The sequence below is a fragment of the Suricata suricatta genome, chromosome X, assembly GCF_006229205.1.
Source record: "Suricata suricatta isolate VVHF042 chromosome X, meerkat_22Aug2017_6uvM2_HiC, whole genome shotgun sequence".
Taxonomy (NCBI): domain Eukaryota; kingdom Metazoa; phylum Chordata; class Mammalia; order Carnivora; family Herpestidae; genus Suricata; species Suricata suricatta.
Window position 1 is genome coordinate 73,132,356 of NC_043717.1, and position 19,827 is coordinate 73,152,182.

The following is a 19,827-nucleotide window of genomic DNA, read 5'->3' on the forward strand; positions in this document are numbered from 1 at the left end:
AATAAATGTGGTATTATCCTTAATTGGTTCCTGATGATTAAAATGTAAATGGTTCCCACTGGAAAAGCACAGATATGATATTTTTCATTTAATGAATCAAGCCCTATGAGTACTTTATTTTTGCCTTGTTGAACCAGAAATCAAACATTGGATAAAGGTTGCACATCTATTTTGACATATATTGATGTACTTTTCTCTTTTCCAGGGTCGCTATGGCAACAGCATCTTCTCAAGTTCTAATTCCAGACATCAATTTTAATGATGCCTTTGAAAACTTTGCTTTAGATTTTTCCAGAGAAAAGAAACTGCTGGAGGGGCTAGATTATTTAACAGGTGTGAAAATACTGTGGTTTCCTTCCTGTTTAAATGCGTTTCTTCTGGTGTTCTCTTACTGTAAGATAATTAGAAAAGGGCAATATTTATAATGAAAATGCTTTTATAACCTTTAAGATAGTACATGTATCTTTTTAGATCGAATATACTTTAGTTCATGTAACAGAAAAGAAAGATGATGTGTCAAATATTTCTGGGGGCAGATGGGTATACCATTATACTTAAAGGTAAAGAAAAAACAAGACATTGCTGATGATTTCTCCTTACGAGCCTATCCTATCAGTAATATATTGTTGCTTGTTATTGAGAGGGTTACAACTCAGGTGACAATTATGAAATATTAAAGAATGTCCCGCATAGCTATAGGTACCATTCAAATGGTTTTATGGAAATTTAAGGATTAGCATATTAGGAAGAAAAATGCAAGAAATATCTTTCTTGCAGACAATTTTAGGAAATGAGGGGTGCAGCCAGCCTACTAAAAATGCTGGCTAGCTTCAGGATTATTGAATGGCCTTTTTGTGAGAAAAATGTACACATACAATAGCTTTGCATTTGTCATTATTTTGGCTAATATATTAAAATATATGCCATTCATTGAACATCTCCTTTATGCCACTCTATGTTAACTTTATATTATAAATACATACAACCAATCCATGAGGTAATTATCACCCCTTATTTTACAGCTGAAGTAACTCATATTAATGTACATTTGGCTACACTGCCAAAAGTCTATAATAAAACTTATTTGAAAATAAAAAGAAATAGGCCAAAAGTCATGCAGTAAGAAAACCATTTGGCCACTTTGCTATAACATCTACATATAGTGTTGGTACAGGCAGAGCAGACAACGGGGCAGTCAGCTCAATGCCTTAGGCTTAGATCTTTACCTAAAATGTCTCTGTCACTGAAGCAAAAGCGATTTGGGGGAATTTGAAGTCTTAGCACTTTGCTTCAGATTGTTCAGGATGTGCTCTCTGAAGCTTCTTATTAAGACAGCCTCTTCTCCACGAGGTGTTGAGGTGGGCAGCAAGAGTAACAATTGTTAAACTTGCAGAACAGAGAGCATGCTTTCCTTTACCTTCTTTTCCACCTTTTCTTACAGCCCCAAACCCACCTTCTATCCGAGAGGAACTCTGTACTGCTTCCCATGACACCATTACAGTCCACTGGATCTCGGATGATGAGTTCAGCATCAGCTCCTATGAGCTTCAGTACACCATATTCACTGGCCAGGCTAACTTCATCAGTAAGTCATGGTGTAGTTGGGGCCTGTGGCCAGAGATAAGGAAATGTAAGGAAGCAGTAAGCTGCTCAAGATTGGCCGGGGCGCCACGAGGCAAGTGTTTGTAAGACATGTTAGGTTGTTTAGCATAGTGTTTCGTAGACAGTGCAAACTCCCCCAGGGCATTGCACAGACCTTATTGATGGGTGACAGCAAGTTGTGTATTTCCTTGCTGGGCAGTCACTGGGGCCACTCCCATTTGTTTATGTAACCCTTAGTCTTTCTTCAGTTAATTCATGTCACTCTACTCTCCCTGAGAGTCAGAACACAGCTCAGAATTCATTCCTGGGTAGCTAAGCCACCATCATTGCTGATCCTCTGTGTGTGAACATCTCTCTCCTTGACTCTTCTTCCACTTCATTATCATGGTAAAATATGCTATGTTCAAAAGACTACTACTTCCTTTAGCACACCAATTTGTATCAACGACTATAGTGACAAGCCTCCTGCCTCTGTCACTGTACCCCTTGTCCCTTTCCTCCAAGAATTACTCCAAATACAAAAATGTGTCAGTGGGCCACAAGATGAAAGCTGGTCAAAAAGCAGTCATTCGGCTCCCACGTTATGGTTTCTCCTGATGAATTGGAATAAGACACAGCAAAGTAGAAACCTGACTCATTAATTGCCAGACAGGAGGGGTCCAGCTGCAAGTTCCCCTTCATGTGCTTGGGAGAACTGGAAAGCAGAATTAAAACTGGATTCTAGGCTGGAATGGATTCCCACCCGAAGGTTGCATCCGCACAGCTGCAAATTAGTATTTTCTTTGACCTCTGTGCTTGTGCTTGTGTGTCTGACTTCACAGGCCCATGAGAGGAATTTTTCCCAAGAAAACCCTCCCAATAGGCTTCCCTTTTTGGTTGTGTGACAATTTTGGGCCACCTGCAGGGGTGGGGAGGTGAGAAGACACTGGGGGTCAAATTTCTAAAAACACTTGCCTCGTGCAGCTCCAACCTAAGCCACTTGGCCTGGGTAGCTGTATTCCAAGGTATTTTTTCCAGGTGGTGGAGTCACAAACTCTAAGGCCTCCCTGACAAGCTTTTCTGCACTTGTGTCTCCTGCTCTGGAAAGGCTTACAGCCAGCAGCTGTGCTTCTCCTTCCTGAGATGGAGAGAGCGGTGGTTTCCTGGGAGTTGAGAAATAAGCCCAAGAAATAACAAAGATCTAAAGGCTGTCCTCCTTATTTTCAAAGATAGATCATCCTCCATAAAGAAGAGCTTAATGTATAATTCTTAATAATAACAGGATCATAGCACCTTAGAATTGGAAGGAACCTTAGAAGTCATTTAAGCTAATCTTCTTCCATTCTACCAGACACCCAGTAGATGATTGTCTTGTCTCTACTCGAACATTTCCAGTGATGAGTAGTTCACTTCTAACAAAATAACTCATTCAGTTGTTGTGCAGCTATGAATAATTGTCAATGCATCCCTGTAAATGGCCTAACTCTCCCTCCTAGTAACTAATAATGACAATAATAATGTATACGTGCATTATGCTGTGTCATTTACAAACACTCCCACTGAGTCCTCATGAGTTCTTCCTTAGCCATATGAAATAGTTGATATTAATTCTATTTTTTAGATGAAGAAGCTGAGGTTCTAGATAACTGAGTTGCCCAAGGTCACAGAGCTACAAACCAATGGAGTCAAGATTTGAACACGAGCCTATGAAGCTTCGAGCTTAATGTTTTCTTAAATGAAACCCACAGCTACCAATTTGTCCTAGTCCTGCCCTTTTATGCCTCACTAGTAAACCTAATCCATCTCTCACATGACAGATCTTCAGACCATTTTACGTAGCTCTCATATACCTCCCTTCTAAATTTTCTCCTTTCCAGGCTAAATATCCTCAGGTCTTTGAATTGCTCCTCATGTGACCTGGTTTCAGACCCTTTACCATCATGGTCTCCTTTTCAGGAACACACTCATGTTTGTCAGAGTGTTTTATACAACATGCTGTTAAAAAAGTGAAAACAGTACTCCAAAAGTCTGACCATGGAAGATAGCTGGATTATTTGTCTTTTATATTAGCTGATGCTCCCCGCCCCAAACCTTTTTATTCCAGTAGTCACACTGCCTGTGTTGACTACTGAGCATGTAGTCAACTGAAATCCCTAGGTGTTTCAAAATCCTGTTCCTATACAGTTGATTGTCTAAACTGAAATACAACACCTTGAGTTCATCCTTATGTTTTGTCTGGTTAGCTGTGACTCCACATTTGAACCTGCCAAATTTCTTTTAAATCCAGTTTCTGCCTTCCCAGCCTGCCTTCTATGTCTTCTTCCAATCATAAATAGAAAAGTGGAATAGGGTGGGGACAAGGGTGGAGCCCTGAGCAAAATTTTGTCTGGCAATGGGCAGATAAGGTGAAACTATTTTACCGGGAATATGAATATGAATATTCATGAACATTCAAGGTCTCAATCCTATCTGTTGGTCCGGTCTACCATTGTTCCACCACTGTTGATTGAACTTGGACTCTGAGAGATGCTTTTCCCTTGAGGTTTTTCCACATTTTCTCTTTTCTTAAAGTACTTTAATAAGATATAATCTACATACAAATAATTGTCCATCAACAGATCAATGGATAAAGAAAATGTGGTATATCCATACAATAAAAAATAATTCAGCCCTAAAAAAGGAGGAAATTCTGCCATGTGTGACAACATGGGTGAACGTGGAGGGCACTGTGCTAAGTGAAATAAGCCAGACACAGAAGGACAAACACTACATGATACCATTTATATGAGGAATCTTAAATAGTCCAATTCCACATTTTCTTTAACCAGAAATTTCTTCCTTGTTGCTTAGTATTTTGTCTGGAGAAATGTCCCCTTATTTTTTTTCTGCTTTCTCCCTTCATTTCTAACTATCTCCCCACCTCATCTAAGATTTGGAATGGTCAGAAGCCAAAGATGTTTCAGATGATGCTGTTAGCTGAATCCAAACAAATGTTTGTTTAGCTGACTGTCTTGCCCCATTACTGTATATCTTTCCTCCATTTCAGTTTTGTGATTTGCATTATGAAAGCACTGGCTATACTCTGTCTGGCCACGCAGTCTGTAACATACTGCCACAAAGATAAAACTTCGATTTCTTCTCCTTTTCATTTCCATACAAATGTTCTCCACCACACATTTACACTCAGCTTCGTGGATTTCCATATTGCGGTATTTCCCTTTGGAACAAGGTGTATATTTCCATGATTATAATTCAGTCATAAACCCCATCTCACCAAGTCTCCGTGATACCCAGAGAATCCTATATTTACCTTTTTAAAATGTAGAACTGGTTTTGAAATTACAAAAAAAGTTTGTAAGAGTAGCCCAAAGAATGTCCATAAACTCTTTACCCAGATTCATCCACTTGTCAACATGTTGTCTCATTTCCTTTATCATTTGCTAGCATTCCCTATCTCTATTTATTTCTGAACCATTTGAGAGTAAATTGCATATATCATGACCTTTTTACCCCTAAATCCTTCATTGCAGGTTTTCTAAGATAAAGAGACTCTTACATAACCACAGTATGGTTATCAACTTTAAGAGATTTGATACAGTACTTTTTCTGATCTGCTATTCACATTCCAATTGACAGTTGACCCAATAATACCCTTTGTAATGTGAAGGATCCAATATTGTCCTTTAGAGTCAAGGATCGGATATTGCATTTAATTGTCTTATCTATAGGACAATTTTATTTTTTTAAATTTTGTTAAAATTTTTAAAATTTATTTATTTTTGAGAGACATAAGGCACAACCAGGGGAGGGGCAGAGACAGAGCAAGGCAGGATCCGAAACACACTCCAAGCTCCGAGCTGTCAGTACAGTGTTCAATGTGGGGTTCAAACCCACAAACTGTGAGATCATGACCTGAGCTGAAGTCGGACGCTTAACTGACTGAGCCACCCAGGCAACCCTAAATTTTATTTTTAAGTAATATCTACACCCAATGTGGGGCTCAGACTTACAACCCTGAGATCAAGAGTCACATGCTCCACCATTGAGCCAGGTTCTCCCTCTGTAGCCTCCTTTAATCTGGAACACTTACTTCGTCAGCGTTTCTTTGTCTTTAAGTACACTGAAAGATTTTTTTTTAAAAATATCCTTTTGTTTCTTTATTATGCTATCCCTTATTTTAGGTTTATCTGAAGTGTCCTCCTGATGTATATTCATACTGTGCATTCATGGCTGGAATACTACATGGGACATGTATCCTCCTTAGCACATCACATCTGGAGGCACGTGATGTCCACTTGCCCTTTGTTGGTGATGCTAATTTTGTTCAGCGGGTCAAGGGTGTTGCCTGATTTCTTCACCCTGTAGTTACTATTTACCTTTTGCGACTAATAAGCAATCTGCGTGGTGATAACTTTGAAACAATGAAAATATCCTGTTTCCTCATCAAACCCATTTCACCCCCACTCCTATTTTAGCACCAATCAAAATACTTGCCTGGTCCAGTCTTTGCTCTGATGATTACAAAATGATGGTTTTCCAAAGGACAATCGCCTCCCACATTTACAAGTTGACCCTCTACATTCTACTGTAAGCCAAAGTCCCACCCTCTGTTTATTTATCTACTTATCAGTATGGCCTCGTGAATTTTTTCAATGGTTTATAATTCTTAACTTCCCTGGCTTATTTTGATGCTCAGGTTGTCAAGGATTATTAGCCAGTAGGGCTTTGAAGCTGACTCCTGGGTTCTTATATTCTCCCATAATTTTTTGAATACTTCTATATTTTCTAGCATAACAAAAGATTCTAAGGTCGTATTGACCTTATCCTGACCTGCCTTGAAATCAGCCATTTCTCCAAGGAAACGTAGTTCCTTTTAATTGGAGAATGTTATTAGAGAATATCTGGATACTAGAAATATACATATATGCCCATGCATATGCACACATAATATACATATATTCATACTTAACATACGTGCACATCTGGATGCCGATACACACACACATACATAGAAATCATGAGTTCATACCAATGCCTCCAATTCCAACCCATGTCCACATATTCTTTGTTGTCTCCTCCCATTCGATATTTGTACATTCCTATTTCCACAATGAGAACCTTGGCTCCCAACATCAACACATGTACTCATTTGCTTAATCCCATAATAGATCTAACAGTTCTAGAAGTGCTTTGTCCTTGCCGCTACAAAAAACAACAATAGTTCAGGATTTGTTTTCAGTTCTCCTCCTGCCCCCATCCCTTTGGTGTGGTTGTTTTTCATTTGAAACGCAGTTGGGTTCATTTGCTTCAGTTTGCCTTTGGTTTTGGTCCTTGCTCTTCCCATTCATATTGATTTAATTTTAATTTTCTGAATTTGTTAAACAGCAGTGTGTTTCCAAAAGGGAAACCGATACAAAAAAGTGTATTCAAAGAAGTGTAATTCTTGGGGCACCTGGATGACTCAATGAGTTGAGCATCTTGACTTTGGCTCAGGTCATGATCTCATGGTTTGTGAGTTTGCAACCCACGTCGGGCTCTGTGGTGACAGCTTGGAGCCTGGAGCTTCCTCAGAGTTCTGTGTCTCCCTCTCTTCCTTCCCTTCCCCTGTTCTCTCTTTCTCTCTGTCTCTGCCTCTGTCTCTCTCTCAAAAATAAATAAACATAAAAAAAAGAAGTGTCATTCTTGCCCCTGTCTTTTTAATTCCATGGCCTCCTCCCATCCCTTGTAGGTAACCAACTACAATATTTTCTGGTTTTTCCTTCCTGTTGTTATTGGTGTTTTGTAAACAATTAGATATATGTATGTTCCCTTATTTGCCTTTCATTCTTGCAAAAGAAGTGTATACTGTTCATGCACACTCGTTTGCAAGTTGCTTTTTTAATTAACAGTAAACCCTAGAAATCACTCTGTGTCAGTTAACAGAGATATTCTTCACTTTTCTCTAAGCTTATTTATTTATTTTGAGAGAGAGAAAGAGCAGGGGAGGTGCAGAGAGAGAGAATCCCAAGCAGGCTTCATACTGTCAGCACGGAGACCGATGTGAGGCTTGATCTTACAAACTGCGATCTTGACATGAGCTGAAATCAAGAGTCAGATGCTTAACCAACTGAGCCACCCAGGCACTCTACTCTTCATTCTTTTTTCATAGCTACATAGTACTTCATCGTGAAATTTGGTGGTTGTTTTGTATTGTTAGAAGTATACCTGAAAGACCATTTATTCCCCTTTTTGAATTAAAGTCTAGTGTGCAGTTTATGATTCATATTGTGGATTGGCACATAGCTAACCAAGCCTTCAAACATTATTCCTGGCCCTTATCCTTATTGTCTTTTCATGAGCATAACTGAGCATCTTCACCAGTTATTCTTTTTCTAGCATATCTGTTTGCTCTCCATTAAGCTTCTTTTTCTAGTTTTATTTTAGACTTTTTCAACCTTCCACCAAATTAATGATAAAACCCTCATTAGATCTCTTTCAAACCACTCATGATTACTTTTCATTCTCAACCTCACTAAATCCTTCACTAGGGCTGCATAGGAGTGACTACATTCACTGTTTATTTTCTTTGCCCATTCCTTTCCATGCTTTGTTAGAATTGTGGTTAAAAAGCAATAAACTGATTAAAAGGCAGGTAACAGAAGAGAGAAGCCTAGATAATTCACAAACTAGAACGTCAACCCCTCTCTTACTAACGACCAAAAACATGCTTTTAATTATGTGCATTTTTCTCAGTTTAAGTCAACGTTTATGGTCTAAAGAGTTTCGAAAGTAGAAACCTAGATCTCAGCTTGGGAGGGAAGAAGCTTCCAGGAAGCAATGTGTTCCTGGACCACCCAACTTAGAATGAATATTGGAACCAGGAAGGAGCAAAAGATGGATAATGCCAAGTGAGGAGACGGCAATTTTGCTTTGGTTATCGTCGCCATCTCCTTGGCTTCCCTATGATGCCTCAAAGCCCAGTTAGATTGGGAAGTAAGGGTGAGGATGGGGAGGGTGAGATGAGCCATAAGCCCTGAAAGCTTCACTACCTTGCAGAGACCAAGGAACATTGCTGCCTACCCCATGAGTTGTGAGCGGAGAGAACACTGGCCTAGGGTTAAAGAGATCAGGGTTATACTCTTCAGCACCATCACCATGTGTCTGTGGCCTTGGGCAAGTCACCTTTCTTCTCTCAAACTTACCTTCTCCTTTGTAAAAGGACAGAACCATGGCATGTAGATTCCGTGTTCCTGCACTCTGCATGGGACTGCTCCACCCACATGACGCTAGACTCCGCTCTCAGGGGATTGGACCTTTGATGTAAAGATCCAGAGACTCCATAAAAGTGATTTTTTTGGTATAGTGTCCTTTCCTATATTATTGGGCTGAAAATTGATGCAACCTAACCCTCATTAGTGGTGACATTCAATTGCCAGAGGCAAGGAGCCTGGCATAAGCCTAGCTCCCTGGGAGAAAGGAAACAAGATATTTTATCTCACTCTGTCTCCTGGGACTCAAAAGAAAATGAAATGAGATTAACCTTTTCTTTGATGGTCATGGGGGCTTTTGATAAATTTTCAGTGTGCTTCTTATCCTGTCTCTACTGCTGCTGGTTAATGTCCTTGTCTTTCCCTACCTTACAGGCCTGTATAATTCAGTGGATAGTTGGATGATTGTGCCCAACATTAAACAGAACCATTACACAGTGCATGGACTTCAGAGTGGGACGCGCTACATCTTCATCGTTAAAGCCATAAACCAAGCAGGCAGCCGGAACAGTGAACCTACCCGACTAAAAACAAATAGTATGTTATGGTGATCCCAAAAGGAGAGGTCTGTTTTCCCCTCCATGCCAGGGAGTACTTTTAGCCTGAGCAGGCACCCACAGCAGTGCCAGAGAGCAGAGGCACTGGGTAGAGGAGCTTTACCGTTTTAGTTGATGCTTTGGGCACGGGGTCTATTGGTCCCCCGGGAGACACATGAGCACAAAGATATATACAAAGTACATGTAGTAGTAGCTGGTGTTTGGGGAAGATGTTAGTCAAGACTTTTTCTCTCCACCCCATCCCATGTGTGCGGAACAGTTGTCAGACAGTCCCAATTTGCGATGATCCGGTAGAATCCTTTTGCAGAGAAGCCATACCTCTTAGGAATGCTTCTGGCTGCAGATGACTAAAAATCCAACTATCTTAGCTTAACACATAGTGTTTCTTTTTTCTCTTTCTCACATAGCAAGAAGTTTGAATGTAGGCAGTTCAGGGCTAGTGCAGCAGCTCATTCTGTGATGGTCTGAAAGACCGAAGCCCCTTCTCCCTGAGTGGACCAGCTTATTGTCACACGGTCACAGTATGGCCATTGCAACCTCCAGATGTCATGTTTCCTTTTAAGAGAAGAAGAAGGAGAAAGGATTGGTACACAAAAGGCTATCCCTTTTAATGGGAAAATGGGCACTTTCCAGAAGTGTCCCAAGCCTGATATCCATTTCCCTATACTTCCAACTTATAGCCACCCTTAGCAGTAAGAGAGGCTAGGAGCTTGACTATTTAGCTTTTTTGGCCGCTATCATGAAAGTGGGTCAAAGGGAAGAATAGGGAATGGGAGCTGTGTTGGCCAGCTGTGTCTGCTGCAGACCCATATTGTAGAATACAACTCTTGCTGTGGCCAGCAATTGGCTCCCAGTGTCTTGTTTTGTCGTATGGTTATCAGGAATCCTGTCATGAGTGATCCTACACAACAAATGATTTCTCTGACCGTTCATGATGCAACAGTCACTCTACCAAAGTAACCTAATCACATGTTATTCACATCCCAATTGTAAGAAGGTAAAAAGATGGTCTTACTGGGTTCATTTTGTTTTTTTGTTCTGCCAGAAACCTGCAATTACATCATCAGTTCCCCTTACTTTGCCATACTTCAAATGCTCCATCCCCTAAAACCTACTCAAATCCCATACCACCCACTGAAATAAAGCAGAGTACAAAACACATTTGAGAACAGGAAACCCTTTTAATTTGATAACGTATGAAGCGGGGAGCAGCTTATTCTTACTTTATTGAAAAGGGTGGCTTCAGGCCTACTTCCTTAATATAATCCAAATAACTCCAACTTGCCCTAGCCCACCAATGAGCATCATATCAAGAATCTCTTGGTAGTGATAGTCCTGAAGGACAAAGATGGAATTCTTAAGTATTTTCTCAAGCCTTTTTTCTACTTTTTTCAGGCCAACCCTTTAAACTCGATCCCAAAATGACTCACAAGAAGTTGAAGATTTCTAATGATGGGCTGCAGATGGAGAAGGATGAAAGCTCTCTGAAGAAGAGCCATACCCCAGAGAGGTTTAGTGGCACAGGGTGCTATGGGGCAGCAGGAAATATATTCATTGACAGTGGCTGCCACTACTGGGAGGTGGTCATGGGGTCCTCAACATGGTGAGTGGATCCCACTTTTAGTTTTTTCTTCTCCTTTCTCCTGCCGTTAGGTTCCTGGGAGATTCAGTTCCATAGCACAAACTTGGTAGCAGTAAGTCAAGGTTAAAAGGCATGTGATGAAAACCACTTCTAGAAAAACTGGCCAGCTTTAAAAAAAAAACATGGGAAATATACTGGGCTTAGAGTTGGAAATTACTATAGCACTCTAATTGCTGACTTCAAAAACCTCTAGTGCTATCAACATTATGGATCTAAATGTAAACTATTTAGTAAAGGAAAAAGCATGTATTAGATTTCTTGCATATCCCACAATGGTGTCTAGCGTAACTCAGATCATTAATAAATGTTTATTTCTTTCTCCTTTCCACTGTCTCACAGGTATGCAATTGGCATTGCCTACAAATCTGCTCCCAAGAACGAATGGATTGGCAAGAATGCCTCCTCATGGGTCTTCTCTCGATGCAATAGTAACTTTGTAGTGAGGCATAACAACAAGGAAATGCTGGTGGATGTCCCGCCACAGTTGAAGCGCCTGGGTGTCCTTCTGGATTATGACAACAACATGCTGTCTTTCTATGACCCAGCTAACTCTCTCCATCTTCATACTTTTGATGTGACCTTCATTCTTCCAGTTTGTCCAACATTCACAATCTGGAACAAATCCCTAATGATCCTGTCTGGCTTGCCTGCCCCAGATTTTATTGATTACCCTGAGCGGCAAGAATGTAACTGCAGGCCTCAAGAATCCCCTTATGTTTCTGGGATGAAAGCTTGCCATTAAGTTTCAAGAGAGCATAGAATTCATAGCTCTCCAGTTTGGCAGTCTTCCCCTCCTAAACCTCAGTTAGTGTCCAATACACAAGATACAAAATAAAGTTCATCTGAAGCATCCAAAAATAACTAGGTATTACAGATTTAATTTTCGTGCACTAACGCTTGTATCTGAATTAATGTATTGAGTTTCTCCGAGCAAATTTCCCGAGTAGTATAATAATGATCAAGCCATTGGAGGAGAAATCTGGAGAATACCTCTCATCACTGGAGAATTCAAAATTCCCCGTGATTTAGGAGTCTAAATGATACTGGAAGGAATCGGGATAGTTCTAAGTAAATAATGTAGAAAGATGCTCTGAACAAGGAGCTAGCCAGCAGGAAAGGTGTGTGTGGGGTGTCAGCCTCTCTAGTACTGGCCAATTTGGCCAAGTAGAATTTTGACGGATTGGATGATCACATATTATATGTAGTTTTTGGTAAAAATCTACAATCAAGGATTGATTATAAACCACAAACGTGTATATATAATTATAAAATGAATATATAATACATAGTTATTCATTTTATATATATATTATATATACATAATGATTTTTTAATTTGCTTATTTGAGTGAAAAATATACTGGAAGGGAAAAGAAATTATATCGTCCATTTTTGTCCCCTAAAGGGAACATCAAAATCAGGCAACATTCACCCCCCATTCATCCCTCCCATTCTTCCTCGTGTCACACACATGTGCAATAATGACATAGATGTTGGGAAGAGCTCTAAACGGGAGTAGGAGAGATTGGGGGGCAAGACTGCATAAGAGCCGCCAGCGCTGGACAGAACATTGATCCAAGTACTAGCATTATGTGTAGCGCAGTTGCACTGAGGCTACCTAACAGAGGAGGGCCATCTGAATTGTTAAAAATTCTTCACAGAATATCTCAAAGAAATACAGTTTTATTACTCTCAAGTACATACAGTTACTAGAATTAGGCTAAACAAAAGAGTTGCATAATAATGGATGTTCTTTAGGAACTTTATTACTTAATCCGTGAGAATGGAGTGTTCTATCTGTAACAACTATTTGCATATAAATGCACTTGTATTTTCGGATAAAATACTTCCAGAGTGCTTCAGAATGCCTGTGAACCATCTGTTTTCTTAAACAGGTTAAATAATCATTCCTCTTGCAATCTTGTTTACACTATTTATCTGCTTAGGCAACCCTTCACGGCAAATGCAGTTTGTCATCACTATCGTTGAGGGGCATCAAGTTTTATGGTCTGTGCTTTTGTCACTTCCACTGCAGGGATTGGGGATGTCAGAACCGGAGTTTTCTCCTTCCCAGGAGAAAGGGGTCTCCCGGCTTCAAGGAATCTACTTCTTGGGAGCTGTGAAAAGACTACTTTTGTACAAAGTGGTAGCTGTAACAAGCCACCAGATTGGAGCCTTGAAACAATGCAGAACTTCTCCCCTCTTCCTTTCCAGCGCCTTGGTGGACGTTCATTCATTAATTCATTCAACAAACTACTACATGCTGGGAACCGCTCTGCTGCTGATATATTGATAAAACACAGTCCCTTGCCATCAAATGCCTTACTATTCTGTAGGAGAGACAAAGAATCTATATAAACCCCCAAATAACAGCTTTGTATTGTTTGTTCACCTAACATGGAAAGCAAGACTGATGCAGGTACAGATGGCAGGCTAAAACACGTATCTGGTAGCAAAGTCTGCTTTATTGGTTTAAAAAACTGTATGTAATTTCTGCTGATTAGGAAATGAGCAACCTTAGATCCAGCAGTGCTGGGAAATAGCACGTGGACTAAAATAATCCTAGTTCTTCTGCCATTTACTAGCGGTGAGACCTAGGGTAAATTACTTTGCTTCTCTGAGCCTGTTTCCTCTTCCATAAAATAATACCTACCTCACAAGGCTGTTGCAAAGATTTAAAAAGATAGCACATGTAAACTGCCTAGCACAGCACCTGGCATTTAGTGAAGTGCACAAAGAATATTAACCTCCTCTCCCCAGCCCCAATACAGTGTAGTGGTGCTTTAAGATGTACGTCTTTCATTATTAAATTACTCTGGTCTCTCCTCTAGGACTTATCCTCCAGTTTTTAAACACAGCAAGTGATTCCCCACCCCTCTTCCTAAAACCTCTCACTGGCTTCCACAGCATTCAGTAGAAGTTCCCATTTACGTAGGGTTTGACTTTTCAGGTGCCTGTTGGCTTTTCTAGCTTCATCTTTTGCCATTTCCCTACTTACACTTGTTACTCTGGACAAGGCCAACTACTCACACGGGTTGTTCTCTGGGCCTGGTATGGAGACGTTATTAACAGTTTGATTCCCAGAGCAAACAGGAATTGTTCTTAAATTAAGGGAATAATGTGAAGACCCTATAAATGCAGAACACTCCACCTCTGCCCCAACCAATTTCCTTTACCTGATCCTTGGGTCTCTCAAGCTACTCATTTTTTTATTTTTATTTTTGCCCTTTAGGTTTTAGTGGCATGGGACAAAGCTTCAATTTCCCCACGTTATTTTTGACCCTAGCCTGGACTACCTTTTCCCACCCGACTCCTCTCAACCAGATTAACTCCTGACCCCCTCGCCTGGGGCATGTTCTCTTCTGAGTTCCCATGGCACCCTGAGTGTTCCTCTCTTCTTAGCAATAATCACACTGTATAGCAGTGTTTTTCAAAGTATGGTCCTCAGACCACCTGTTAAAGTCACCTTTGGTGTTTGTTAAAACAGTTGATTCCTAGACCCCACTCCTGATCTACTTAGAGTATCTGGGCACATAAGTGGAATTTTACATTTTTAACAAGTTCCCAGGTCATTCTTATGCACACAAAAGTCTAATGTATAATGATCATCTTCCCTACTAGACTGTGAATACCTTGAGGGCAGGGACTGTGTCTTTTGCTGTTGTTGTATTTTTAATAGTTGGCATGGTATATGGAACAGAGTAGCTGCCTGACTAATGTTTATTGAATGAATGGATGAATGAACAGATGAATTATCAAAAGTTTCCTGTTGTACTCTGATATCCATACTGGTGTTTGTTATTTACTGGGCAGAAAAGCTTGGTTACTTCTCCATTTGGGCTATACTGATATTATTTTGCAAATGTTCCGGGGACTCATGCATATAAATGTCTTCCACCTTGACTCATGCATATAAGTGTCTTCCACCTTGAAAGCCCTTTGGAAGTTAACTTGGGGAATTGTCTAGAGCATGTGGCACCATTCTTTGCAAAAACTTTTCAATCTTTTTGAACTTCATTCTTTGAAGATGGATTTAAGTTTTGGTTACAGCCCCAAATCACTCAGAGCTTAGCCTACTGAATAATGTTGGAAATTAAACTGGGTTTGAGGTAAGCAATGAAGTTTCTGAGCCAAATAATGGAAAGTGCTCTTCAGGAAACAACATGGTGGTAAAGTACTCAGTGGGGGTGTGGTGAGTCCCAGATACTTCATGGCTTTCCTAGATAAAGGCAATGCCAGGGACCTTAAGAGAAGTCATTGACTACCTCTAGCTGAACCCAGCTGGACAAAAGGAATAGGACCTGTATTTAACATCTTCAAGGAAGGTGATGTCTTAAGTTTACATCGTTGTTGCCCTATTCAACCTATTCTCCTACAATCCTTTCTGCTAGCAAATTATTCTTTCTATCCGCAATTTATGCTTGTTTCCACTTTTTATATTGTCTTATTGAAGAAAGCACAAAAATAATCAAATTTAAACCTGTTTTGAGAATATGAAAGAAATTTTAATGCCACATTGGAGTTGTGACTACTTGTAAGTAAGGATTCCTGCATCTGTATGTGTTTTTATCATGTAATCCCATTGTGTACCTTTGGATGCAGTGAAATTCAGATTTCAGCAAAATCACTTATATTTTCTTTTCAGCTAAAAACACACTAGGTCAATTTTCTAAGCTTCCATGGTTTACATATTTATATATGACTACCTGGATGGAGCAGTCCATGGATGGACTTTTTGATAAGCTCAAATATTTGATACCCTTTCGTCTACAGAATGGAGAATGTGAGGCTGACAGATAAAACCATTCCCATGCTTATTTCAATTCCTGAAGCCAATTGCACCCTCACAGCCATTGGCTGTATTTGGCTGTGTATTACAGGTTGGCCAGGTTGACAGCCATCAGGTCAGGTAAAACTGCCTTTTACGGTCTGGTTAGCCATCTTCAGACATATACTCTGTTGTTGTTGGCTAGAATATTTATTAGACTAATGTCGGACTATTTTTTATCAAATATTTTATTCCAGGCTTGTTTGTACTGGGAGCTCTGGACCAATAATGTCTCTCCTAGTGACAGAAATCTGACCATCTGCGGATTATTACACAGCCTCATTGCCCTAAAATATCCCAGTTCATCCAAAATGCTATATTATGAATTAAATAAATATATGTATTCATGAGTTCTTGATTGTCTCTCACTGGATTTTAAATGGGAGGGCATTGAAAGGAAGATGGCCTTGAGTTATTGGAATTGTCTAAATGACTTGGGGGAAATCAATTATCATATAATAGGTAGAGATATAGGCAGAGAAGACCCAGAGGGGTCTAGAAATTGAGATCCAGTCATACAGACTGGTTTTAGGAGCAGGCAACAGGAAGACTAAAGAAATGAAGGTCTAGGGCCCAAGGAGACATGCACATTAAATTTTAGGGATTGAAGGAGAAGGTGGGAATTAAGGAAGAATAACGAAAACCTCAGGTCAGAGTTGGGTCAGAAGTGAACTGAAACAGGTTGTCAGACCATGGGCCTATAGAAACTATGGCCCAAAAGCAAGAAGATTAAAATATAAAAGAAACCAGAATTTGGAATATCAGGGCCTTAGTGGTCTTACTGGAGAGCAGTCTAGGTGAAGGGCAAATATGGGCTATTGCCCATGGCTAAGATTGCATATGTATTTTGGGGGTGTGAAGTTTGGAAAAGTCTGGCTCTTTTACGTTAGGCCAGAGAAGATATGGAGCGCTTTATGTTCCCTACCTGGGACTACGGTTGGTCCTGGAGTTCCAGTGACACTGAGCTGCAGGTGGGGGTGAGGTGGTCTGTTATAAAGATTAGGAGTAACAGAGGCCAAGTTGGTTGTTAAATGAACATTGGAAATGTATATAGCATAACAACTAATGAAAATGACTCTCCTCCACTGTGAATTTCCAGGGGTGGAAGATCAAGGTGGCCTTCCTATAACTGTTGGGCACAATATACAAATTCCAATTGTGACTAGCTTGGACTGGTCATAAAAGAGGCATTCACTCTATTCCCAGTACTCCTCATTTCTATGGGGGCATACTAAGATGGAAGAGTCTAACCTTTAGAATCTAGTAAGGTACCCAATTCTAGTCTTCCCAAACAGTTTTTAACCTGTAAACGCAAATTACTCATGGTGGCCGAGAAAGGAAAGCTTTACTGAAGATACAGGAGTGAGCGTGGAAGCTCTTAATGGACTTGTACATGGGACACACATAGTAAATGCTGATTGAATAGAAATAGAACCTGATAAGCAGAACGACAAGAAGGCCATCTTGCACACTGTGAAGTTTGTCTTACGTGAAATTTATACCACTCTTTCAGGCACATAGCTCTGGTCCAGCATTCCCACAACTGCCTCTTTGTAACAGGCAGTTTGCTCTGTAAGGCCAGTCTTCTTCAAAGAGAACAATTAGGAGAATTAATAAAATTAGAATTTCATCAGTAATGGGTTAGTGGAGTATGGGGAAAATCCACATTCCTTCCAGCTTCTCATTCTACGTCTTCCTTCCTTCTCAGAAAGCAAGAAAATGTTAACAAGAACCTTCTAGAGACAATGCACTTGTTGTCCAACCTGGGGATGACAAGGTGGGAAGGGTTTGAAAGGGTCAGCCAGCAATGCTCTGGCAGGCTTGTAGGGGACATATTTGGGACCAAGCAGCATCTTTCAAATAACAGAATATAGATGCCAACTCAACTTCCCGTCAGGTTAGTCTCATACACAGAAGACAGGGAATCTGCGACTCCTCCAGCCAGACTGAAGTCCCAGAAAATGATATTTGGGCTCGTTTTCTTTTTGATGTACATTGGCAGGGAAAAGCCATTATGATCTACATATCTTTTTGTCCAGCTTAACTCCCTTGATATAAGGGAGGGTGTTGTGATATGCTAGAAATGGGAAATTCACAGCAAGCAGCTGTCGAGCACACAAGTCCAAGGCCTGCCTGATTCAGCAGGTAAAGGTACAATGAATGATTTTTAGATTCAAACAGTTTATTATTTATACAGTGAAAGAAAGAGCAGTCAAAGGTTTCTGTTCCTAGTGGTTCTTGTCCCAAACACCAAAAAAGGAAGATACTGAAAAAGGGGCCAGAGGACTGCAACGGTAGTCATTGGACATCCCCTTGCTAAGAAGCCAATTTTAGACTGCAGCTAAGTGGCTTTATAGTATGTAGCTCTATTCTGAGAGGGATGAGTCAGAAGAGTCTTATCTCATCAGATCCTAGGAGGTGGGAGGAGATGAAAACTTCTCTTGACAGCCTCCTTTGGGATAGGGGTATAAGGAGGCAATGGGAAGTGAGTTGCAGTGGGGTTGAAGTAGTTCCTTGCAGGCCTCCCATCCTCTCGCGTTCTGGGAATATCATAGCTAATCACTTAGATTAGCTATGGTTCAAGCCTTTGCCTGCAGGACCTATGTGCAGAGTGTGAAGCTGCCATGGTGGAGCTGTTCCCCTCTAGCAGCTAGCTGAACACCCAGGTACCTTCCCTGGGGGAAGCAAAAGGAATCAAAGTCAGGGTCTTTTGAGGAACTCTCTCCCTCCCTTCTGCTGACCATTCATGTCCTTTCATTCTCCTCTGCGTTTTTGGGATTGAAATGAGGTATGGGTAGAGATTAAAGGAATAACGGGACACACAACGAATTCAAACCCTGCAAAATTCAGTATCAAGGCCAGAGAATCCCCAAACCCAAGTCCTTTGCTGTCTCTGGCTCTGTTTTTCAGTCATAAATCAAAATGTACGAGTAATTTCTAAGGTCCCTTTTAGCTCTAACACTATGCATTTCCATAAATGCAAATTTACTGAATGTAGTGGTAGGAGCCTAATCTGCATACCTACCCCAAGAATGTTGGACCATCAAGGCAGATCATTAGGAATCCTATGACTAGAACAGAAAGGTGGATAACATTACTGTTACTTTGGGACTTCCATCAGACTCCCTTTTGAGGGGACTATATTCCTCTTTATACACTTCTGTTCACTCTGAGCTCCCATGCCAATCTCTCCCAGTTACATTTGCTACCATTATTTTTGAGCTTTCCACTTCAGTCCTCTTCTCTTGATTTGTTCACTAACTGTACAAAATACAGATACCGCTCTAGCTAGTCAGGTCTCAGTTTCAAATTTCATGTCAGCTGCCTGATAGATTTCCATGTGTCCATGTAGGAAATTGCCAAAGACATTCCATTTTCTACAGGCATAATAGGTCATTTGATACAGAAACCTACAGGGGTCCTATGCGCCACCTATCACAGCCTTTCTTCCTCAAACTTCTTACATGGAAAAGAGAGGGTCTTGGCATTTATCATGCAATTCCTCACTTATGCATTTATTCAACGAATACTTTACCGGTAGACTCTTTGTGTCAGGTGTTGGAGTTCAGTGATGACCATAACATATTGTCTCTGCTTTCATGAAACTCATAATCGAGAGGGGTGACAGACCATCGATGAATGAACCTTTGTAATAGAAGCTATCACTGACTGCTTACAGTGCCCCTGACACCATATTAAGCACTTGAAATGTAGTAACTAATTTAATCCTTCCAGCAATCCTAAAAGGCAAGGACTATTATTGGCTCCATAGAACATGAAAAGTTAATCCCTGTGCCCTTGCCCAGACCAGTAGATTCCATGGTGCCTGGTGAGGTGCTAGGAAGGGTTTTGGCCTTAGCTGACTCCGGCACGAGTTTGATGTCCAGCACCTCAGAAATGATTCTGCCCAGTGGGTCCAGTATTTGGGGTTGACCAGGAGGGAGTCCCAGGGCTGTGCCAGACATCCTCAAAA

General features: G+C 40.6%; 1 protein-coding gene across 3 annotated transcripts in view; it reads left to right on the plus strand.

The window, feature by feature from the left end:
• MID2 (midline 2) overlaps positions 1-11,888 on the plus strand; it is a 96,699-nt gene extending 84,811 nt beyond the window's left edge. For 2 of the 3 annotated variants that reach the window (XM_029929960.1, XM_029929962.1), the window contains exons 6-10: positions 206-333; positions 1,442-1,675; positions 9,204-9,365; positions 10,781-10,988; positions 11,367-11,888. In XM_029929960.1, coding sequence (XP_029785820.1) covers positions 206-333; positions 1,442-1,675; positions 9,204-9,365; positions 10,781-10,988; positions 11,367-11,769 — 1,135 coding nt within the window. In that variant the 3' untranslated portion in view covers positions 11,770-11,888. The remainder of the gene's footprint in view (positions 1-205; positions 334-1,441; positions 1,676-9,203; positions 9,366-10,780; positions 10,989-11,366) is intronic. The other variant, XM_029929961.1, reaches the window with a different exon arrangement.
• Positions 11,889-19,827: the final 7,939 nt, after the last annotated feature.